This window comes from Alosa alosa, chromosome 11 (genome assembly GCF_017589495.1).
Source record: "Alosa alosa isolate M-15738 ecotype Scorff River chromosome 11, AALO_Geno_1.1, whole genome shotgun sequence".
NCBI classification, from domain to species: domain Eukaryota; kingdom Metazoa; phylum Chordata; class Actinopteri; order Clupeiformes; family Clupeidae; genus Alosa; species Alosa alosa.
The window spans coordinates 8,944,260-8,968,769 of record NC_063199.1 but is presented as its reverse complement, the minus strand read 5'-3'; the positions used below and the strand labels follow the sequence as shown (position 1 = coordinate 8,968,769).

General features: G+C 43.8%; 1 protein-coding gene across 2 annotated transcripts in view; it reads left to right on the top strand.

Moving 5' to 3' along the window:
* The window catches only part of elapor2a (endosome-lysosome associated apoptosis and autophagy regulator family member 2a), a 29,484-nt gene extending 9,067 nt beyond the window's left edge, over nucleotides 1-20,417 (top strand). The window contains exons 4-22 of one of the 2 annotated variants that reach the window (XM_048257550.1): nucleotides 2,224-2,371; nucleotides 2,933-3,022; nucleotides 3,449-3,554; nucleotides 4,145-4,297; nucleotides 5,498-5,586; nucleotides 5,921-6,101; nucleotides 6,634-6,762; nucleotides 8,273-8,363; nucleotides 9,115-9,217; nucleotides 9,754-9,891; nucleotides 10,027-10,290; nucleotides 11,108-11,281; nucleotides 11,580-11,772; nucleotides 13,934-14,030; nucleotides 14,302-14,403; nucleotides 15,586-15,712; nucleotides 16,115-16,293; nucleotides 16,746-16,914; nucleotides 19,228-20,417. In XM_048257550.1, coding sequence (XP_048113507.1) covers nucleotides 2,224-2,371; nucleotides 2,933-3,022; nucleotides 3,449-3,554; nucleotides 4,145-4,297; nucleotides 5,498-5,586; nucleotides 5,921-6,101; nucleotides 6,634-6,762; nucleotides 8,273-8,363; nucleotides 9,115-9,217; nucleotides 9,754-9,891; nucleotides 10,027-10,290; nucleotides 11,108-11,281; nucleotides 11,580-11,772; nucleotides 13,934-14,030; nucleotides 14,302-14,403; nucleotides 15,586-15,712; nucleotides 16,115-16,293; nucleotides 16,746-16,914; nucleotides 19,228-19,296 — 2,602 coding nt within the window. In that variant the 3' untranslated portion in view covers nucleotides 19,297-20,417. Of the gene's footprint in view, nucleotides 1-2,223; nucleotides 2,374-2,932; nucleotides 3,023-3,448; nucleotides 3,555-4,144; nucleotides 4,298-5,497; nucleotides 5,587-5,920; nucleotides 6,102-6,633; nucleotides 6,763-8,272; nucleotides 8,364-9,114; nucleotides 9,218-9,753; nucleotides 9,892-10,026; nucleotides 10,291-11,107; nucleotides 11,282-11,579; nucleotides 11,773-13,933; nucleotides 14,031-14,301; nucleotides 14,404-15,585; nucleotides 15,713-16,114; nucleotides 16,294-16,745; nucleotides 16,915-19,227 lie in introns of those variants that run through there. The other variant, XM_048257551.1, reaches the window with a different exon arrangement.
* Nucleotides 20,418-24,510: the final 4,093 nt, after the last annotated feature.

Sequence of the window (24,510 nt, the reverse complement as noted above, 5' to 3'; positions counted from 1 at the left end):
GAGCTTTATTAGCATGACAAAAAAATACAGTTTGTATTGCCAAAGCATATATGTACGTAGTAGTGTGTAAAGAAAGAAATCTCTCTCTCTCTCTCTCTCTCTCTCTCTCTCTCACACACACACACACACACACACACACACACACACACACACACACACTCACACTCACACTCACAACACACAAAATGCACAAAATTAACTTAATGCACTCTTAGACAAGATAGATCTAGATCATTGTTTTACAGATTGACCTTTCAGTTTGGTGTGTAATTTGAGGAGGTTACTAATTGGCAGGTAATTTGAACTCCCTGGGCAAAACTGAAAGTCATATTTTGTTGAGGAGTGCCTGTAGACACAGGTTCAGTCTGATGGCTGACTGTGGAAGCAAATACATTGTAATAGCAAATACATTGAATTATCAACAAATAAAAGTTCTCACAAACCAAAAAAGTATCTTTAAAGTATTCTGTAAGAAAATCACATTTCAATTGAGAATTCACATTGATTTTGCAATGGGAGCGTGCAAAAGAGCTTAGGGCATTCAATTGTAGGAAAAAGAGGGTGAAGAAAAGCTCCCTGTTGAGAACTAATATTTTGTCCCGTCAGTTCAGCCTTGCTTTGAAAGAGAAAGAGAAATAGAGAGAGGGAGAAAGAGAGAGTTAGGGAGAGAGAGATGAGAGAGAAATAGAGAGGGCTGCGGTGTGGATCCCACCTCCCACTGCGTCCCTTGTGCCTGATCTGGCTCCAGCATCACTTCAAACTGGGCCAGCTTGGCTAAAGAAAGACTCCCCCTGGCAGACCGATCACGCTGAGTCCAGTAGGGAGACAAGTCTGGACAGAGGCAACTACAAAAAGAGTATAGAAGACATCGCCACTGTGTGCAGAGCATGCACAGTGCAGTCATCCCCCAATAGCAGTAAATGTGAATGTTGGGATTGAAAGCTGAAGCCCCATACCGTCATTACTTTTAACAGAACTCTGTATCTGCCATATGCGTGATAAATGCGTGACACTACAGACTGTGCAGACATCTTGCACTTTTGAATTACAGACTGAGGGCTGTATTTTGGGTCACCAGCGCATGGCGTAAAGTTCGTTTTTCACCCGCGCAAAGTTGAATTCGGTATTTTGCACGTTTATTTTTTAAGCATTGCGCCCAGGGGTGTGGCAATCTAACAACGTAGGGAGGGGCCCAGCGCGTTGTCTAAAAATCGCCATCATACACCACCTAAACCTGGTCAGAAATCAATGGAGAGTTGTTCATATGCTATTTTAAGAGCGCATGTCACCAGTCATATTGGCAGGTGCACGTGTAACGGTAATAGATTACCGGCGGTTCTCCCCTCGAAACACACAACAATACAACAACGTAGTATAAAAATATATAGTTTATTAACAATCAAGTTTTAAAACACGGTTCAATAAATAGCCTATGTGAAGTTCACGACCCAATTGCAGTATAAGACCAGTATGAAAGAAATGAAGGGCCACAGAATAAATCAATAGCCCATGTAAGTTCACAGCCTGTTTAGAGTATAGGACCAGTATGAAAGAACTGAAACTACAAAACAAATCAATAGCCTAGTATATGTAAATACCACATTCTGGCACCCTCTAGAGGAGGGAGATCTCAGGCTATAATGGGGTTAGGCTCCGTACAGAGGGAACCAACCGAAAAGGGGGTGTGCGTTTTAGCCAGGGGCTCTCCCTGATTATATGGGCGCTACTAGGGGTTGCCTAAGGCAACCAACAAGGAAGGCTAAAGAGGTAAGCTACAATACACAAGAACCACTCACAAAATGGTAATAAGACACAGCAACCTTTTGTAACAAAAAAAAAAAGACACGCAAGCATATACGTGGCGACCTAGAGGAAATGTTAACACAAGCTGCTACGCTACGGAAAAAAAAACACTATAAGAGTAGCCAACCTGCAGAGTATATATATATATAACTCGCTAGGGCCTCGCTACTGACACACGTCAAGGGTTGGCTCCCTCTGCTGGCGACTAGTGGCAATTGTACGTAAACACCTTGGGGTAAGCAGGTTGTGGGTGGAGCCACTGATACCATTTCCCCCCAACTGAGCCTACACTACAGAGACTTTAGTGATAATAGACTTTTGACGAGTGACGAATGTCATGATAGGGCCCTGAGTTTGTGTGTATATGTTGGTGTGTATCTGTTTGTGTGATTTTATGTTCTGTTTACGTGTTCTTTTCAGCTCCTCTTGGGTTGCCCAAGGCAACCATCTGGAGTCCAACCGGGATGAGTGCACGGTGTCTCTGATCTACGCTGTGCACCTGAAGAAGCAGGGCTCTGTCACCTTTGAGTACCAATACGTGGACAAGAACCTCTTCTTCGAGTTTTTTGTGAGTCTCTTCGTATTCTTTATAATTGCTATATGGCTGATCTTCTCTTCTCTAATGTCCTGTTTTTTTCTCAAGTAAATTGATGATGAATGTAATGTTCTGCCCCCTTTTCTTCTGTTTTCTGTTGCATGCTCTTCTCTTCTCTTCTCTTCTCTTCTCTTCTCTTCTCTTCTCTTCTCTTCTCTTCTCTTCTCTTCTCTTCTCTTCTCTTCTCTTCTCCTCTCTTCTCTTCTCATCGGTTTTCTCTCATATCAGAGAAACATGAATGTGTCTGTTTGAAAAGGCTTTGCTCTGAGGCTCTCGGCTGATGTAAAATGGATGCTGTTTCTCTGGATTAATTCAGTAGAGTGCTGAGCATCAAACAAGGCTGTCATACTAATTAATGATGGGTGACCATGTCTGGGAACCGGTGTGGCCTGTTACATAAGCTAATCAGTAAAGCAATCGATCTTTCTCCTGACACATGACTATGAAGTTGGTTGTGCAGATAAGTGATGTGTTTGTTAGGAAATTGTATGAGCTGCGCCATTTTAACTGTTTGGAGTGTGCTCTTCTGTGTAGATTCAGAATGACCAATGCCAAGAAATGGATCAGACATCAGATAAGAAATGGATCAGAAAGACCGCTAATGGAGAGTGGGGAACACACACAGTGAGTGATATTTAAATTAACAACAGACGACATATATGCACAGACATTTACACGGAATCATGTCACCAAACCATGCAACAAACAACCATAAAGTCACACGTGTAAATACATTCACGCGCACACACTTACTATGCATGCCATGCACATATCTACACAAGCACACACCAATGCAATGTTCAGGCAATGTTCAGGACCAGATCAGCAGTGAGTTATTGCATGATGAAACGATACCTCTGGAATGTGCTCACATTGTTGTGGCCTCTGGACGTGTGCATAGACATCTTGTGAGCCTTGACGGAACTTCTGTTGACAAGGTTGGCAACTGGGACTTCCTAAATTGAGGGTGAGTGTTGACATGATTGAACACTGAAGTGTGTCCTGAATGCACACCTGTGTTTGTGTTTGGGTGCTGTGCCCGTGCCACAGGTAAACCTCAAATCAGGTGCCAATGTCCTCTACTGGAGAACCACGGGCATCATGGTGGGTGCCAAGGTGGTGAAGCCTGTTTTGCTGAAGAATATTCAGATTGAGGGTAAGCCAACAACCATCAAGTAATAGCATTAATAACCAAGTAGCAATGAAAACATTAAACAGCAGTGCAAAGCCAAGACAGTACATCTTTGTTGACTTATACCAGATATCACTGTTATGTACTAAACAATTATTGAGGGATAAATGTAGCTCTCAAATCTCAAATCTTAAAGCAGTGACGTCCAACAGTATGTGTATTTCTATTGATAAATTAGGGTCATTTTTTAAATAATTTCCTGTCATCTCAAGGCCCCCCTGTGCAGCTGCCCAAGGCCCCATGGGGCCCCTTTTGAGAACCACTGTCTTAAAGCACCTTGTAGGCGTGCAAATTAAGTCATCAATTCTTCTTTTGTGAAGCTCACAATGTTCAATGTCATATTGTAGTTTATGGATTTCTTTCATTTTCTGTCTTTAAGCTTGTCTGTATCTCCTCATCCAACCTCCTCTTCCCTGTCAAAGCCTTTTATTCGCTAAGGCTTTCTCTTCATCCCCTGTCTGTTTCTTTATCTGTCTTGGTTCTCCTCCTCCTTTCTCTCTTTCTCACATAATCTTCTATCTCTCACTCTCTCTCTCCACCTCGGTGTCTCTCAGGAGTGGCCTACACGTCCGAGTGTTTCCCGTGTAAGCCAGGCACGTTCAGTCACGAGCCCGGTTCGTCCTCCTGCGAGCCCTGCCCCAGAGACACCTACTCGGGCCGGGGGGCCAGCTCCTGCACGTCCTGCAACCAGGACTCACACTACTCCTGTAAGCACACACGTACACACGCACGCACGCACGCACACACACACACACACACACACACACACACACACACACACACACACACACACACACACACACACACACACACACATACACATATGCACACGTATGGAGAACTTTCAAAGCCACAGACACGTAACACAAAGAATATCTCAGAATTTTGAACATTTTGTCAGACACATGTAGGCTACTCACTCACTCAAACACAAGCACACACGATGCTTCTATTGATGATGGTTATTTACTCTGGCTTACTGCTTACTGACACAAATCATTACTCAGTCACTCACTCACTCAGTCACTCAGGCACTCACTCACTCACTCACTCACTCACTCAGTCACTCAGTCACTCTCTTTTTTCTGTCTTTCTCTCTCTCTCTCTCTCACACACACACACACACACACACACACACACACACACTTTCTCTCTCTCTCTCTTTTCACTTTTCCTCTCTCACACACTTGCTGTCCTGCCCCCAGTCTAGTCTATTCCAGGTGGAAAGACAGGTGGAGGATTCTGCAGAGATTTAAGCCTGTGCAGTTCTGCTAGATTGGGGTTATTTTGGGTAATATCCTCATCTGTGTCTAATTGGTTCTGTTGTGGTGTTTGAGGCTCCTTGCAGCGGGCTCTGCGCAGCACTGCAGCATTCTGCTGTATCAGGGACGAATGAAAGCAGATCTCTCTCATGCTGCCCTACTTAACTAAACATCAGCAGAAAGTCCCCCTCCCCATATACTCTTCTTTTAGCTGAACTGAACTCACTCTTCTCTCTCTCTCTCTCTCTCTCTCTCTCAAACACACACACACTCACACTCACACACTCACACACTCCCACTCTCTTTTTCTCTCTCTCTAAAATACACACACACACACACACACACACACACACACACACACACACTCTCTCTCTCTCTCTCTCTCTCTCTCTCTCTCTCTCTCTCACACACACACACCTCCCTATGTTTTTCTCTCTCTTTGCTATTTTGGCTATGTGTAAAACCATAGGCTGCCCTTTAAAAAAGAAACACTTGAAGATTTAAGATTACTCATGCTGTAAGACATCAGTATCATGTATTAATGGATGGTGTGTGTATGTGTGTGTGTGTGTGTGTGTGTGTGTGTGTGTGTGTGTGTGTGTGTGTGTGTGTGTGTGTGTGTGTGTGTGTGTGTTTCTGTTTCAGCGGAGGGCTCAGCATTTTGTAAGGCCAAGCCTCCCTGCTCACAGAAGGACTACTTTCAGATCCACACCCCATGTGACAGCGAGGGCAAGGTGTGTGAGACGCCCAGGTCTCATTTACACACTCCTACCTGTCACAGTAACATTACAGTTTAATGTTGCAATTCATTTATCATTTCAGTTTACTACAATGTTGTTTGACACCATCATAGACATTTTTCCACAATCACAAATTGAACAACATTTCGAAAAGCCATGCACTTACAGTATATATAAAAGCCTCTCAATGTTTTAATGATTTAACATGTGGCTTAGACATTTTTTGTTGGCAATGCAAACACATTTCTCACATATTTGCTGTCAGGTACTCAAGAGGGTGTTCTTAACATTGTGCTCCTGTGTTGTTTTTATTGACATTTTTGTCTAGACTCAAATCATCTACAAGTGGATCGAGCCCAAGATCTGCCTGGATGATATGAAGGGTGCGGTGACACTGCCCCCTTCAGGCGAACGCAAGCCCTGCCCGCCCTGCAACCCTGGTTTCTATAACAACGACACAGCCACCTGCTCACCCTGTCCCCAGGGAACGTATTCTGAAGGGAGCAAAGGTGACCTCCAGCAAGCCAATGCTTAATTAAGGCTCAACACCTGATTTGGCTCAACACCATTGACAATAATGCATTTCATAGCACATACCGCGTGTAATGTGATAGGCCCTTTACGCCTGCTGCTGCCGCTGGCTAATGTGATCCCCGCCTTATTATCCTATACTGCATGTTTCAAATATTTCAGGTTGACATTCTTCTGTTCTGTATTTGATATGATAATTATATTTACAAAGTGACTAAGAGCCTACCCAGTTGCTCCACTTACTGAATCAATACCTCAGAGACCAATGCCTACAGAGCACCCAAAGTCAATGATATCATAAGTAAACATGGTCCTGATTATAAAGTGTTCATCTGACTAGATTTGATGTAACATGCTGTAACACTTACAGCTATATGACTCTGTCCTTTATTGCATCAATTGTCCTCTCCTCTGTTTCTTTATCCTTTTTTGGCTCATTCTTTCTTTTCTCTCCTTCATCCTTCCATCCTTCCTGTCCCGTCCCTCCTCGTTCTCCTCCTTTGCCTGCAGAGTGTCAGTCGTGTCCAGCTGGCACCGAGCCGGTCCTGGGTTACGAGTACAAGTGGTGGAATGTGCTGCCTGCCAACATGAAGACCTCCTGCTTCAACGTGGGCAACAACAAGTGTGACGGCATGAACGGTGAGGAAGGCTGCAGTGGCGCAGTGTGGAGGCTAGAGGGCGGCGTTGACTCACAGGTGCCATGCGTGAGGGATGGGCAGTGGAACAGGGATGGTGGGGATGGATGATCTACTGCATGCAGGGCATGAACACATGGATCATACAGAACCGTGAGGACGCATCGCTGATCTTCCATAGAGAGTGAGGAGGCAGAGATGAGTGACCAGATCATGTGGAGACAGAGGGAGGTGATAGATAGATAGATAGATAGATAGATAGATAGATAGATAGATAGATAGATAGGTAAACAGATAGATAGATAGATAGAGAGAGAGAGAGAGAGAGAGAGAGAGAAAGTTAGAGACATAAAGCAGAGACAGATCCTGACCAAATACAGACTCAGTGACCACAGTCTAGCCATAGAAAAGGGCAGACTGAGAAAATCCTGGTTGCCAAGAGAGCAAAGAATATGTGGTCACTGCGTAACAGGTGAGGTTGAGACTGAGGTGCACTTTCTTCTTCACTGTGAGAAATATGCAACTATACGTAAGTCATACTTTGACAGGCTTACAAGCCTAATCCCAGGGTTCAGAAATCTAGAAGAACAAGAAATAATGGCAGTCTTACTCGGACAGCAGGGACAGACAGCAAATCTTGCTGCCAAATACGTCACCGAATGCCATAAGGCAAGGGACAGTGGTTAAATAATTAAATAATTATTACTTTTATATGGCACCTATCCATATAATTACACAGACAAACACCATACATACACGCAGCCACGCAGCACGCACACGCACACACACACACACACACACACACACACCAGTTTGTTTGTTAATCTTGGGTGCGTATCTATTTGACATACTGTATTCCAAGCATTCTCTATGTAAATGTATGTCTAAATGTTCTGCTTTGGCAATGCAAAAATATTTGTCATGCTAATAAAGCTCATTTAATTGAATTGAATTGATTTGAATTGAGAGAGAGAGAAAGACTGAAAGGAAGGGCAGAGCTGTTGAGTAGTGTATGGCATGAAGTGTGTGCAGGACTCTGTGTACATTATGGGAATGTGTAGAGATCTTGTAACAGATGGTGTGTGTGTGTGTGTGTGTGTGTGTGTGTGTGTGTGTGTGTGTGTGTGTGTGTGTGTGTGTGTGTGTGTGTGTGTGTGTGTGTGTGTGTGTGTGTGTGAGTGAGTGTGAGTGAGTGAGTGTGTATTCTTAGGTATAATTCTGACTTCATTTGCAGAGTAAAAAAATTATAACCATGGAGAGCCTCTAAGGAGGATGTATTTTCTCTCTCTCTCTGTCTGCCCCTCTATAACACCTACGCACACAGACAAAAAAAATCACACACAGTTCTGGTCTGGTCTGCATGGATTGTTGTGTTTACTAATGTGTTTTCTCCCTCCCTCTCTCTCTCTCTCTCTCTCTCCCTCCCTCTCTCACTCTCTCTCTCTCTCTCTCTCTCTCCCTCTCTCTCTCTCCCTCCCTCCCTCCCTCTCTCTCTCTCTCTCTCTCTCTCCTAGGCTGGGAGGTAGCAGGGGACCACATTCGCAGTGGAACGGGTGGCTCTGATAATGACTACCTCATTCTCAACCTGCGTGTCCCTGGCTTCAAGTAAGTCCAGTCTGCCTCTGAGCATCTCACTCTGGCATTTTGGGAAATTAGCAGTAGAGCCCTGGAGCATTCTGGAATGTTATGTGCCCAATTTCTTCTCTCACTCGAAAAAAAAAAAAAAGAATGCACATCAGCATGTCCTGGAGTTTCACACTCCTGTGAGACATGTACCACCGCAGGCTCTAACACGGGTCTTGACATTTCCTGGTGGTGGCATGCTTGTGAAACGCCATAATTGCCCACATCTCAAACGGTTGCACAGGACTCACCCCCACAGCCAGCAAGATCCGCACCTATGGCCCAAAGGATTAATGGTGGCATTTAAACTCTGAAATGTATTTGAGGTGGAGCATTCTATTCTGACACTCTATCAACATAGGCCCACACACTATGAATTTGTCAGTGTATTAGTAGTGAAGAATTATATTGTTTTTGAGTATACGGTATGCTACTCATATGCTACGAATAACTACTTTGTATTCAGACAATGAATCACTGGGCCACTGTGGAATTGGGTGTTGGGTAAATTGATCCATATGTTTGCAATAGCAAACTAATACTTTGAGTATAGCAAGGATGCACAACATGGTGTGGTACGTATTCACACCAAGATGTGGGACTGCTGCTGTCATTATTTCATGTTGACGGCATTTATCACTGCATTTAATCTTAGTTGTCATGATGACTGTGTCCAGTTTTTCTTGGGGGTGATGCTGTGGTAATCTAATCTAATCTGGTCCGTCTCCCTCAGGCTCCCGACATCAGCCATCGGCAGCACGGGCAACGAGTTCGGCCGGATCACCTTCGTCTTTGAGACCATCTGTTCGGCAGACTGTGAGCTCTACTTCATGATGGTGAGAGAGAATGGGAGAATGCCAAGGTGGATGCTGTGTGTGTTTGTGTGTGTGGGTGCACATGTGTGTACATGCGTGTGTGTGTATGTGCTTGCTTGTGTGTGTGTGTGTGTGCATGCATGTGTGTGTATGTGCGTGCTTGTGTGTATGTGTGTGCATGTGCAAGTGTGTGTGTGTGTGTGTGTGTGTTTGGAGGCTACTCTACCACACACAAGCCATTGTTCATAGCAAGACAGTACAGCGATACGGCGTGAGTGTTTTATCTATCATCTTTAATATGTCTATTAATTATAAAACAGAACAATTTTAATCACTGTGCTGGGCTTATACAGTAGGGAAGCAGAATGCTCTTGACTGATGAATTAATTGGATTGATTTTGGTACCAACAGCGATGATACATAGTATTTAGCTATTGACTTTTGCAGGGTTTGTAGGCGTTTTTTTATCTCAGTCAGCGATCGATAAGGACTAAACCATTTTGTGAGTTGTGTAGAGAGAGATAGGGCTGGAACATATTGTTCTGTTGTTTGTGTAGGATGTAAACAGGAAAAGCACTAACGTGGTGGAATCCTGGGAAGGCAGCAAGGACAAGCAGTCCTACACACACATCATGAACATGAATGCCTCCGTGTCCTACACCTGGGCTTTCCAAAGAACCAATCAGGCTACAGATGTGAGTACACACACACACACACACACACACACACACACACACACACACACACACATTGATACTTTGTCTGTATTATCAGTACACTATTACAGGCACCCTGATGCATAGAACTTTCTCTCTCCTCCCCTCTGTCAGGCACGGCAGTACGTCAATGACATTGTAAAGATCTACTCCATCACGGTGACCAACGCGCTGGACGGCGTCTCGTCCTCGTGCCGCGCCTGTGCGCTGGTGTCCCAGCACTCGGGCTCCTCCTGCGTGCCCTGCCCTGCCGGCTACTACATCGACAAGGACACCAACCGCTGCCAGGAGTGTCCGCCAAACACCTACCTCAGCGGTCATCAGATCTACGGCCGAGAGGCCTGTCTGCCCTGTGGCCCGGGCAGCAAGAGCAATAAGGTGAAGATGGACTCTTTTTTTCGTTTAGCCTTCTGTCTTTTTCGTTGTCACTCACTTTTTTATTTCCCACAGTTATTCTTTACCTCTGTTTTTCCTGAAATGGTTTCCAAAAAGAATGGATGTTATAAATCACAATTATTCCTTTTCCACCATTCGGACACTGTCAGAGCTTAAGCTGTTTGAAGATGGACGGTGGAAGTAGGCATTAGTCACTGTCTGAGCACAAGGAGGAGCTGAGGAGTGTCCAGACGGGTTTAGTGCAGGATGGACAGAGACAGGTCTCTTCCCTGCTGTGTCTAGACATGATGGCAACAGCCTGGATGAGCCGCACTGGCCAGCTCCCCCTTCTGTCTTGCTGACCTCCCATGTAGTATGTGCACATTGTGTGTTTGTGTGAGTGTGTGTGTGTAGATGTGTGATGCTGTTTGAGTGTGAACATGTTTGTGTGTGTGTGTGTGTGTGTGTGTGTGTGTGTGTGTGTGTGTGTGTGTGTGTGTGTGTGTGTGTGTGTGTGTGTGTGTGTGTCTGCAGCACTGAGCTCCCTCTGTCTCTGCTTTCTTTGGTCCGTTGGCACCAGTCAGAAAAGGCTGGGCTCCCCCACCGAGCTGGGTTCCGTTCAGGATTGACTCCTGTTAGGGCGAGAGACAGTGTCGCCACAGGCCTGTCCCGGGCAGGATTCACACAGGAAAATGCTGCCTGGCGACATCTTCTATTTCTGAAAGCACTTCTGACATAGAAATAATACTAGTTGTTAGCTGTGTTGATAATAACATACAATAGCACATACTCTCTCTCTCTCTCTCTCTCTGTGTTACAGGAGCATAGTGTGTGCTACAGTGACTGCTCGTTCTCCCACATGGAGCAGAATAAGACGTTTGTGTATGACTTCAGTGCTCTGAACACAGTGGGCTCCATTATGAATGGGCCCAGCTTCACCTCCAAAGGAACAAAGTACTTTCACCAGTTCAACATTAGCCTTTGTGGAGCTGAGGTACACAACTACTTATATACAGTCATATTACTCCAAACTGTACTACTGGCATTTATTCTAGACTGCAGCATATCCTCACAGGCAAGCATTCACATCTACATAAACACGCCCATCCACCCACACACACCCACAGACACACTATCAAGAATATCTCATTGTACAGATTAGATTAAATTTGTACATTAAATGTGTCTGATTCTCCTCGCCTTGTCTAAAAATACACAGCAGAACTCTTGTTGGTTTAGACGAGGTCTTTTGTTAAATGTTAAATTTACATTCTTTGTTCTCTGCGGTTCAGGGCCAGAGGGCTGCTGTCTGCACGGATAATGTCACCGATCTGTCCAATAAAGAATCACAGAGTGGGGAGGCCACTGAACTGGCCAGTGCAGTTGAGTCGTTCATCTGTCAATCAACCATAATCCCAGCAGATGGGCGGGGCTTCAGGACAGCACTCTCGTCCCAGTCCATCAGCCTTGCCGACATCTTTTTAGGTGAGTAAAGTGTGATTTAATAAAATAATATATCACTTAATATATCAAGTAAATTGAATATCACTAAAGATTAGGCAACAACACTTTACTGGGATATCAGACCATCTGTAGATAGTCTATAAAAGACCATCCAAGTATAGTGTGGGCAAAGATGGTTGTAGCTATCTTATAATGTTGTAATAACAACTGCTGTGGTAACATTCAACTCAAGCCGCAGGATGTTTTATGTAAATCCATAAAACACAAATCCAGGATAATTCAGGCAGAAATTGGAGCGGATCGCTCTTTGGTCTGTAGTCTGTGGAGACGGTGGAGCCGGAAGCCTGCGAAGTGTTTGCCATCTTCTCACTTTACACAGAGACATTAGCAACCCTCCAAACTGGGAGACTAATCTCCTCTGTGTGCGAGTCGCTCTGCCTCCACCTTGCTGGATTTTGCCCATGGCATACGATGCGCTACACAACAGCGGCGGCGGCGATGGTATGGAGCCGCTCCTCAGCAACCACGCTCGGCTCCTTCACTCTTCGTCTCTGTATGAGTCATCACCTATCCTCCTCCTCCTCCCCTACTCTCTCGCTCCTCTCTTCTCTCCTTTCCTCCCTCTTCCTTCCCCCTTTCCCATGCAGTAAGCCCCATCGGGGAGAGGGGGGTGGATGGGGTAAACGAGTTGCTCAGAGGCATTTCCATGCAAGCCGATGGAGCTTTTTTGTGTGTATGTATTTGAGTGTGTGCGTTCGTGCGTGCGTGCGTGCGTGCGAGTGAGTGAGTGAGTGAGTACACGCGCATGCCTTGTGTGCCACTTCAAGCCTCCTAATTTCATTTTCTGACTTCAGATTCACACAATCTGAATCGTCATAAAAACTGCAGACTTCAAGTTGCCCCCAGGAGTCATTTCGTGTCAGGCGAGAGAGGCTTTCATTAAGCAAAAGAGAAACATCTCAAACGATGCACCACTTCGTGCATCATGAACACATAGCAGCTAGCACCACGTGAGACACCCCACCATCGTCATTGGAGGGTTATGCAGAATAATTGTCGGTGCTGCTTTTTTTTTCGGAGAGACTCCACACTCTCATAACTTTGACAGTGCTTTAGATTCAAGGTCCAGACATCTAAATCCCCGCTCCGTTGAACTGCAGGAGTGCCTCAGATTCAAATTTGAGAAAAAGGTTTGAAAAAGGTTAGACGTCTCCTTCTTTTTATTTGAGCTTACCTTCCCTGAAGTAAGCCTCAGCTCAGCAGATTGGGTGTGTACACTTGAGGGGTTATCTGAAGCTATGCCTGCTGCAGGCCTGCCTTAGGGTAAGGGTGGGGGAGGTGGGGAGGCACTGATTTGGTGACATATTTGATAGAGTACATGTTATGTAACCACAGAAGTTTCAGTAGAATCAGCACAGCGAGGATCACGGGCCAAAGGCACATAGAACTAGAAGTAATGGCTTGCGTAGAAGATTAAACTCAAATGTGTAATCAAATGATTCAGTATCAGCTATTTTCCTAATGTTGGGCTACGGGTCGCACACGCTCTGAAATTGCTAGCAAGGTAAAAATGCAAAGAAAGCCAGATGGATGTGACTTAACTTCTGAGAAGTGGAATTTTCTCTCAGTTTTTACATAAAATTTGTGGTCACTTATACCTTTGAACAGTCTCCTCATGTCTGAGTGGTTCTTGAAGATGAGGTCTCCATGGAAACATACATTTGTATAGTTGATGAACTTAAGAGAAGATTTCATGCAGGACTACTAAGAAAATCATATCTGTCTTTAACAATTTGGCTTCCCACTGTTAGACTTAATGAAAAGTATTATCATATCCAGTGCATACTTAGAAAATATCATCACACTTTCTTTGATGTAATGGATATTCAAATTTAATGGATATTTCACACTAGCAGAGCTGATGGTTAGGTGTTTTTGCTTTGTAAAAATGCTGTCCTTTATATGTAGCCTTGGTTTCCAACAACATTTTCTTTTCCAGTTAATATGGTAATCAGCTGCCATGTCCAATATGTCTGTCACCAAAGATCCCTGTCATATACTTACTGATTGCCTTTTTCTTGTGCCTGTGTGTGTTTGTGTATGTGCCTCTCTGTGTGTGTGCATGTGTGTGTCTGTCTGTGTGTGTGTGTGTGTGTGTGTGTGTGTGTGTTTCACTCTGTAGGAGCTTCCGTGGAGAGCACACTTGATGGTGTCACTGTCAGGGCAGATTTGTTTCCGGAGACCTCAAAGAAAGTTCCAGATGTCAACTTCTTTTACCGGTATGCACAGATTCGGGCATATTTTTAGATTTTGGGGAATAATCCCCCGGGGTTCATTTCCATCCCCTTTCCAAAAATAAAATTGAGTTTTGTTAACACAAATCTATGTAGACAGTTGTCACCTTAACTACATTAGTTAAATAAAGTTGCACATTTTGTGTTGCAGAGCTATATAGCAATAGCTGTTCTTATTCATCGATTCAAATAGAGATAAATAGACATGCAGTGAATGTGGTATTATGGTGTTGCATTAATGCTTGTTTGTGGCCAGTTCCCCCCAGTCCACTGCCTCCTGTGACAATGGGAGACATGCAGTGGTGACCCTGCGCTGTAACCCTGTGAAATCTGCCCGAGGAGAGTTATCTGTACCCAGGTAAGACACACACACACACACACACACACACACACACACACATACATACATATATGTGCATGCACAAATGCACACGCTCACACACAAACACACACATACACACACACACACGCACACTCCCACATACACACACACATACACACAATTCATGAATACCCTTCAGATTTCTATTGATGATTTTTTACCTAAAGTTTAAGAACTGCCATATATTGTGAGGACATAATCACTGGGGTTCGCAGTTGATTTGCTTTGAATTGTATTATATAAAAAGAGCTTGTATTTGTAGAAAAGAAACAGCATTATGTGGAATGTACTTCAAATGTGTTTGAACTTCATCCCAGTGGTAAACCGAACATGCCCGAACAGAAAGATAATCTAATATCTTATTTATAATTCAGAATGGCAGTGAGAATGCAAAAGGTTTACTAGATAATTTGAAATTCACACTGGAATTGCCATGCATTGCAGAAAGGTGCTATCTAAAAGTGGTGATCTAACCAAAGTCAGATTAAGTATGGTTGTATGATATTTTTTGTTTGCTGTTCTTCAGTATCACAGTCATTTCTCTTTCTTCAGTAAAATGTATGATGCTGGTGCCTTCTCCAGATTTTACTTTCCTACTTCAATGGAAAGTCATTGAAATGTTGCATCATCTGGATGGTGCTTTACTAAAGACGAAGCCCTCTCCCCTGCAAGGGCTCTTTAAAATTGTGTCCTATCAACAAAAAGATCCTCCACGCTGAGTGATATTGATTTGTACCATGAAGTTCCCACTTGCCAGGCTTACTTTGAAATGGCCATACCATTTGTGACCGGTTCTAGCTGTGTTCGACTTTTTTTATGGTGTGTGAAAAATCCCTAATTGGCCTCCATTTGTTCCAAGCACACCTTGCAATGCAAATTTCTATTCATGTGGGAAATGAATTGATTATTTCAGACACATTGTTCTCTTAATGCTCCCTACCTTAGAAAAATGGCTGTCAGGCATTTCAGGCAGGCTGTTTCATCCTAATGGTTTTTTTTGTGTATTAATAGCTGTTATTGTTCCCTATACAGGCTTCCCAATTGCAGTACAAATGTTTTTGTTTCCTGCTTTGATCCAGCTTTGGCTGAGCTGATTTTCTGTATTTTGGTGGGTTTTTTTTCTCTGACCTTCTGTTTTCGTTGGCTCTTGCCTTGCAGTCAGTGCCCGGCCGGGACCTGTGACGGTTGCACCTTCAACTTCCTGTGGGAGAGTGCCAGTGCCTGCCCACGCTGCACTGAGGCGGATTACCATGAGATTGAGGGGGCATGCAAGGGTGGCGTCCAGGTACGCTATCCCCGTTATATTCCCTTTCTCTCAGCTGTGTCAAGGTTTCTCTGGACCATAGTGCACAGTGCTAGATTTTATTCTGGCACAAGTTTAATGTAATCTAGTTAAGTGCTACATAGATGTTGTAACATGGATGTCTTGATGACAAATACTACAATGGAATACAATGGTGAATTGTGGTTAGAGAGTGGTGACATGTGTGGGTAACACAGTCAGCCCAGGTATAATACAGGCTGCACATTAAATGAAAATATATGATGCCGTTTCTGCAGACTGACCAAGTTGCTTTCATGCACTGTGTTCTCTAACATATGCGCATATGCCCTTTATTTCCCTATCTGACCATTTTTAATCAATAAAGTGTCTAGTAACACTCTTGCCTTCCCCCTGGCCTCCCAGGACACGCACTACGTGTGGAATGAGCCCAGGTTGTGCACGGGGGGTGTGCTGCTGCCGGAGAAGAAGACCTGGCCCTGCGAGGCCATCGACTTCTGGCTGAAAGTGGGCGCTGGGGTGGGGGCCTTCTGCGCCGTGCTACTCATCTCCCTCACCTGCTACTTCTGGAAGAAGAACAAGAGGTGGGCCAGAGGCCTCTCTCTGTGTGTGTGTGTGTGTGTGTGTGTGTGTGTGTGTGTGTGTGTGTGTGTGTGTAAATGTACACATTTACCTTCCTGCTGAGGTTGTAGCCAACCCCTCTATTAGCAATTCATGAGAAGCTGTAAGCCTTGAAGGACGCCTGCATCATAAATGAAATATACAACATGGCTTGTAGGAGATGTAGCGTAGGTATGATTCATAACCCTTGGCCTAGTTTCAACGATGTTGATTTTTGTGAGCCCATGGTTGACAGAAGAGCAGTAAAAGTGCATAATCTTCACAGGATTTTCAACCGAGCCTTGTTGCACTAAATGTATCAGGGCCATGACAGAGGGCCCCTATTCAAATGAATGATATTAAATCATAAAGTTTTACACACAATTTGGACATCTCTGTCCCACCCTTACCCCACTCTAACCCCTCCCCATGACAGGTTGGAATATAAGTACTCACGGTTGGTGATGTCGGCCAATAAGGAGTGTGAGCTGCCAGCTGCGGACAGCTGTGCAATCATGGAAGGCGAGGGGGAGGAGATGGAGGACGAGGTGGTGTACTCCAACAAGCCCTCCCTCCTGGGCAAGCTCAAGGCCATCGCCACGAAGGTGAGTCCCAAGCAAGGTTTTTTGGAGAGGGGAAAAAAACAGCTCAAGGCCAAGGTTGGGAAAAACACAAGATGATGGTTTGCAAGATATTTTGTTAGATTAAAAGGCAACTCTTATCAAAAGCTAATTGCATTATTAATCTATCTATGTAGGACAATTATGCACATAAATGATGATATTTTATCTATTCTTTAAATCCGAACCCCCTGAATAATTTTAGTAGGGAACAAGCCACACTTATTTGCTGTTGACTCAGACTTCTGTTTTTTGTTTTGTTCCAACAGAATTCTTGTTCAAAACATTGAGCTGTGTTTTTGTCCTTAGTCTACAGTGTGTGACAGTTCAGTTATATAACTTGAACTGTCAATGGATCCTAAGCTGTTGGATCCTGCTGTATTTTTGTGACCAGAGATACAGGATGTTTTTGAATTTCTTAGTATGTGTGTGTGTGTGTGTGTGTGTGTGTGTGTGTGTGTGTGCATGCAGACAGTTGAGCATTTTTGTAGATATTGTCTCTTTCACCTTGAAGTCTAACTGAAGATCTTCTTCAGCCGGGCTTGCGGATGACTTTGTGAGATTAAACAGGCTGTTGAGGCGAGCAACCCGGGGACACACACAGCACCACACACACACACACACACACACACACATACAGTATACACACAACATGGACACACACACACACACACCACACAGACTACAGCCAATTACAGAGGCAAAGAGAGGGAGCTGAGAAATTCAAGGGGAGAAACAGAGAGCCAGAGAGAGAGAGAGAGAGAGAGAGAGAGAGATAGAGAGAGAAGCCCAGAGACGCATATAGAGAATAAATCCCGTTGAGAGCGTGGTGGAGCTCTGTCTGCTTGCCGTGGCCATTGTCCCACTTAAGTGGTGGTTGGAACAGCAGCCCGTCAGGACGAGCCAAGCACCACTGCAGTCCAGTGGGTGGACGGCAAATCCTCAGTTAGATCAGAGACACAAAGCCATAGAGGAAGAAGGATGGACACAAAGTGGGGGGCCAGCAGTAAAGGCCACTGCAAGAGAGGGGGGATAATAAATGAAAGCTGGTTTAAGCTGTAAGCAGCCAGACTTGTGGCAGTTATGTTCATGCGGGACCCCAATGATTGTAGAAGGATCAGATGTTTTATTACTCTTATATAAACATGCATTGAGGATTTATGAGTCATTAATGAGTCTGTGCTATGAGTTAGTTGGGATGCTAAAAAGCAACGAGGCTGTACTCAATGCAGACAAAGTACATCAACCGAATTTGCCATGTCACCTCCTTACCAAATACCTCAACCAGGGCATTTATCCATGGTCAGCATTATACTATTGCCCAGGTATTTTTCAAAATATAATCTCATTATTACACGATGATGTCATTTTTCAGAGGTAACCTCATGAAACCAGTGTTGTGCAAAATGACTGGTGCCAGATGGCACATTCGTCACACCTCCCTATGATCTCGTAGCCTGGCCCCGCCTACTTAGATCTTCTTTTAAGGAGAGCTAGTCTGGAACACCATAGTTCATAACCGTTTCCCTCAGACAAGAAAAATGTCAGGCCAATCAACGACGAGAGGGGAAGACAAAACCGAAACTTATTGTGATAAACAGACATAGAAACACCTGCAAAAAATGCAGTTGGAAAAATGCCGAAATGTACATTTAAGGTACCCACATATATTGTTTCCTGACTGTTGATGCTGTTTATTGTCAATCAAGAGTCACCAGACTCTATTCACTTTGTGAATGAGTCTGGATTTTTCCAGGCTAATGATCTCTGGCAAAACTAAAAAAAAGCTTTTGCATGCGGCCTCATGCTAAATTCCTTTAGGTTTTTGAAATGCTTTCTCTTCATTTTCAGACCCTGTTTTTTCCAGACAGAGACGAGCTGTTCTCCACTCTGCTCTGTCAGTCACTTCTCTCCTCCTTGCTTTGTACCAGTACCCCCCCCACACACACACACACATACACACTCAGACACACACGCACACACACACATACACACACACACACACACACACACACACACACACACACACACACACACACACACACATACACACACACACACACACACTTCCTACCCACCCCCACCTTCCTATCTAAAGGCCAAAGGGAGCCGCATGCCAATCCTTGGTTGCCAAGACAATGGCCTGTTTACATCGTTAGGCCCTGGCCTTAACGAGAGCTCGGTTTGAATGGCGACTGACCCTGACCCACGGAGAGGTGGCTTCTCTCTCCGCGCACATCATTGTGTTCAGTGTGCCCTGATTCGTTCCTGTCATGTTCTCTGTGTTCCTGTTTCTAGGGTAACGAAGACACCAGCGAATCGGTCCAGCTCAAGTCTTCGAAGGCAGAGCGATGGGTGTGGGGATAAAGAGAGAAGAAAGAAACAAGGCGCAGTGTAAGAGACTGAAGCAGAGAGAGAGAGAGAGAGAGAGAGAGAGAGAAGAAGAGAAGAGAAAACCCATCAGGGAAGATGGAAATGTTTTCGATGGGGCCCCAAGAAACAGGATTTTGACTCGGGAAGTTGTACAGTACCTATCTGGTGGCCTTACAATCGGGTGAAAGGCAGCACCCATTCCAAAGGGGAATATTTATGTCAAATTCTGATGGTTTCTGCTCAGGAAAAGAAGTGGAAATTAAAAAAAAAAAAAAAACGTTATTGTTTGATTGATTTTTGTTGTATTTTATTGTGTTGTATTTGACTTTGTCACTGTGCATTTTTTAATTGTTTTCAATTGGTATCTATCCATTTGACTCTGTACAGGTGTATACACCCACACCCCATACCTGCTCTCCACCACCCACCTCTCAGTATCTGTCATGCCTGGTCTGTGAGCTCCTCATGGGCTTCTGACTCCCACACTCCCCCCTGACTCCTCAGGAGGCCATGGAATGCCTCTGTCTGTTCCCTCCAGAGAGGTTACCTGTAGCTCACCTGGCTGTGGTAAGCAACAGCAACAAAGGACCCCTCACTTGGTCCATAAAAAACAAAATATACATATATATGTGCAAATGGATAGCAACCCTGCAAAAAACAATGTCAAAAGAGAAATTGATAAGCTAACTAAATAAATTAATGAAGTGGCCCATGTTATTAGAGGGTTGCTGCAGTCTTTATTTTGCTGCTTTACACTATTTGGTGCTGTTTTAGAAGCACAGGACCTTCAGGGTGAGATGAGGTACCATAGAAATTGTAACTATTAATGACATCTTGGGCTATTTGATATCCGTGTGCTGATGACTGACTGTGTACTTTTTTTCTAGAACATTCAAGGCATAATACACGCCCCCTTTCCCAGCCCCCCCAATTTCCTCCTTCCCCCTGCATATTTAAAGTAAAAGTCAAATGATGTGTGTTTGTGTTTAACTCTGAGTGGAGTCTACTCAGCTCGATCTTTGGCCTGTCTGTGAGATTTTTGCTTTGTTTTTTGTTTTTTTTTCTTTCTCGTCTTTCTCTTTTTTTTGTCATAATAAATACTTGTTTGCACTGAAGAGACCTCTGTTCCTTGCATTCATTTAAATGGGGGTGAGGGGGATAATTGAGTTCATCAACACTTTGAGAGTAATTAATGTCAGTAATCAGGACCATGCCGAGAAATTAGCTCTCCGCCGTCGCGCTGCATCCTTCATCGCTCTCCCCCTGTCAAACCTTGCCGCTTGGCTTTTTTCACTCTCTCTGTCCCTTCATCATCTCCATCTTTCTCCATTTGTTTTTTATTCCTCTTTCTCTTTTTTTGCTCGCTATCCTTCTTTCCTTTGTCTGTGTTGAGCTCTCAGGTTCTCTCTCCCTTCCTTCTCTCTGCCTCACCTATTGTCCTCTCGCTTCCCTCTCTTTGCTAAAGCAGCATTTTTGTGCTGAGAAGGACGGGGTGCATTTGCATTTATGTGTAGAGAAAGTGCTGTAGCCTTATGCCTTTTGCCTCTCCCATCATGCTCCGCTTTGGGACCATTAGCCATTAGATCCCCTCGGTGAAGCATGATGCAGTGGGACGTGTGCCATTCGCTCACAGTACTTCCCTACAGAAAGCCAAACGAGGCACAAGGCACACCCACTAGGAGAGTACCGTTGACAGGTCTCTCTCATCCCTCTGTCCTGCCCCCCCTCTCTTCTCTTCTCTCTATAGTTCTTTCATTCATGTTCTTTTTGTCTGTCTCATTTTTGAGACAATCACTTTTTGTTTTTTCCCCCTCTCCCTCCATCCCTCTTTCTATCCCCCTCTCTCTTTCTCTCTCTCTCTCACCTGTGCTCGTGACTGATGGAACCTAAATGGCTGATAAAAGAGCAGCTTTTCAAAGCCGCTCCTCTCTGATGCCTCGTTGTATTGTTCCGCCTGCCCAAAACCTTGCACCCAGCTGCTTCCCATTTCCCTGTCCATAATCTACGCCGTGTCCTCCTTTTGAAATCCAATGACAGGCTGATTGAGTACCAGTATAGAAAAAATATATAAAATAAAATAAAAATTTAAAAGCATGAAGTATAATAAAGAGTCACACAGGAGGAGAAGGGAGGGGAGTCAAAAATTAAATATGGAACAGAAAAAAATCCTTGAGTGAGTTAATGTCTGAATTGAAAGAGTTTCAAAGGTCTTCAAATCTCAGACTCTGTGATTTACAGGAGCTGGAAGTGTGTGTGTGTGTGTGTGTGTGTATGTGATATGTGTGTGTCTGTACGCATATTGTAAGGCTTTGAAGGCATAAAGGGATAAAGGGCCATTTGTGTACCAACTGTCTGCATGATGCACGCTTGGGGCAAAGCAGTAGGCTACAGTTGAAGAGTCAAGTTCATTTATATAGCACAACTCACTCACAACTGCTTTAAAAATGAATCAATAAAACCACATGGGAAACTAAAACATTCAAAGAAAGATCAGCTTAAATAACAGAAAAAAACAGTGCATTCAGTTAGTTAAATCAAAACTGTGTTTGAAGTGTTTCAGTGCTGTGATGAGCACAGCATCCTGACTGAAAGTCATTTAAATACTCCGTTGAGAATCTAGGGACTAGATTTACCATTTTAAGGATATCTGCTACTATGGGGTGAAAACATATTTGAACATTTTCCAGTGTCATTGTCAAACTAAGTTTGAAGTTGAGTTTTCCTGTCTTTGTTGCTGGCAATTCCAAATATTGATTTTTTTAGTATTTAGGTAGCCTGAAAGCCAGTCCAATTGTACCCTGGTCACAAAATTATAGGTTGTGAAATTCTGAATAGAATTGAGTATGGCTACAACAGGCTAATTGAGAGGATGTGTTCTGCCTTATTTGATGAAGTTTACATTTGAGGAAAAACTTATTTACAGAGTCAGTTCAGATGTCAAATGTGAAGTGGGGCTTAGTAAACTTAAACAGATGTGAATAGCACATCGGTATTGTTCATATTTCTACACATAACTTATTTCTACAGAAAAAATACTACCTTAATTTCCATTTTTATGGATTTTGTAGTGGGTATAATGTTCAGAGGAGATAGCTGTATAATTAGTGCAGATGGTTGAGTCTCATGTTGATATATGTAGAATACTTATTTTATTTTAGAACTCAACAATGTTCTCTGAAAAATGCTAATTGGTTTTCATTCTGACAGAGATAGCTGATTATTATTGACTGAGGGTTATTTATAAATAGACATTTTGGCAAGACTTGCCACTTCTGCATGGTAGGTCTTGGAGTTGTCTGTGAGTCTCTTCAGGGAGTTTATTAGTCTCCCTGATATAGCTGAGCAAGCTGGAGGTAGCAAGGTGGGTTTGGCAGGGCAGGGGGAAAGAAACTGGGTAGTGAAGGTGTGGGTAGAGCAGGTGGTTTGTTATAGACCTACTGCACCCCTGGGATTGGATCCTAGGTTAGAAAAAGACAGCCAATTTACAGTAGCATATTGCCTCTATACTTTCAAGGAACCTCAAGATGATGGGAGTTAAGGAGGTTTGGGTGGGATGTTGGTGTGTGGGTTTGACATGTGCCTCAGTATTAGCACCTTGGGAGGTGATCAAGATGACAGTTGCACACCCCTCTTATCTGCTTCATTTGACTTCTCTGATCCTCAGGAGTATGGAACAGATCACTGGCTCTCTGTCTTAGCAGAAAGAGTTTGTGTTGTTGTCATGCTCTTGCGTCATTCCAGTGGAGGTGGTCGGGCACCTCTGCTTCAGTTTGTGGGGGCAGATGTTTTGAATTCAGTTCCTGTTGTTTTTTTTTTGTGCACTCTGTAGCTGCTCAATGGTTTGTGTCCCTATTCAGAGTTTTGTGCTATGTGGTCTGAAATAGTCTCTGTGATTCCAGAATAGCTGGAAATTGTTTGTAAACTTAATTCCAAATGTAAAACATGTGCAGGTGTTTAGGCTGAGCAGATAGGAAACATAAAACTTCCCCGTGGGAGTGAACCACTAATACTGAGTTTGTGTTCAAGGTCACAAAAACATTCCTTAAAATCCTCTTGAAGGGAACAGTGCTCCCTTTGTTTTGTCTGTTCATAATGTCTGCACTTTTGGCATTGTGTAATCCCTTCTGCATGTTCATATCTTGACAGCACATCACCAAGAATTACAGGTGGGTTGAACAGCTGTTAAGAGCTACTGTACTTCTTGTTTGTACCTTACTTTTCTGTTGTTGTGGTTTCTTTCAGTCTACTTTTAGTCTCTTCCCTGGGAAATTCCTCTCCTCACTCTCTGGGGCATTTAAATTTGTTCTGCAGCCTTATGGGCTGAGGGTTTCCTCTGGGACTACCAGCACTGTTGTTGTTTGCAACCCTGGCTATACTGCTGTGATGATGCCTTGATGGTTCACTTCACAGGTCTGGCTATGTTTGAGTTCAAGTAATAACTGACCTTTTAGCATTTCCGTGTTTGGGTCTGGGCACCCTGCGTTTGCCAGTGGTCAGTAGCTTACATCCATTTTGCTTTGTTAGGTTGATGTGCTCAACCACTCCATTAGCGTTCCCTGAAAGAGAGCAGTTGCTGTACTCACTTTGTGGGACACTTCTGGTAGATCATTCTTCTTCAGTTACATGACATTGATCTTGACTGATCCAAATGGTAATTCTCTGTAGTAGCTCAGTACACTTTCCACACCTGAAAGTCTGGATCTTTGGGTGAAAGAACACTTTTTGTTTTCATCCAGTTTTAAAAAGACTTGCTGTTGGCAGTTGACCCTACTGGCTCCTGCAAAGTTGTCATATTTTAAAATGTACCATGTAAGTTCATTGTCTAAATCTGCTAGTTGCTCTAATGAAAACAAAACAAAATGAAAACAAAATTATCTGGATAAACTGTAAATGACAGAGAAAAGAAATGCAATGCAGGAGCTGAGTAAAGAGTGCTACTCGAGAGGGGGATGTGGAATCTCTAGGATACCTCTAGTGCTAGGTGCTCTGTAAAGAAGTTTTGTACTGGTGTTCGGTTTAATTAGGCCATTAAAGTTGTGCAGTTGTTCAGGCTTAGCTTCATTTAGCTAGCAGATCATTCCCCCTGGTTGACTGCCACCCTGCTGTTTCTCCACTCTCTGCATTTCCTCTGATATATACGGTAATTCCTCCTTTCACATCCTCTCATTTCCTTGCACTTCACTTTCTTCCTCTCCCTCTCTCTCTTCC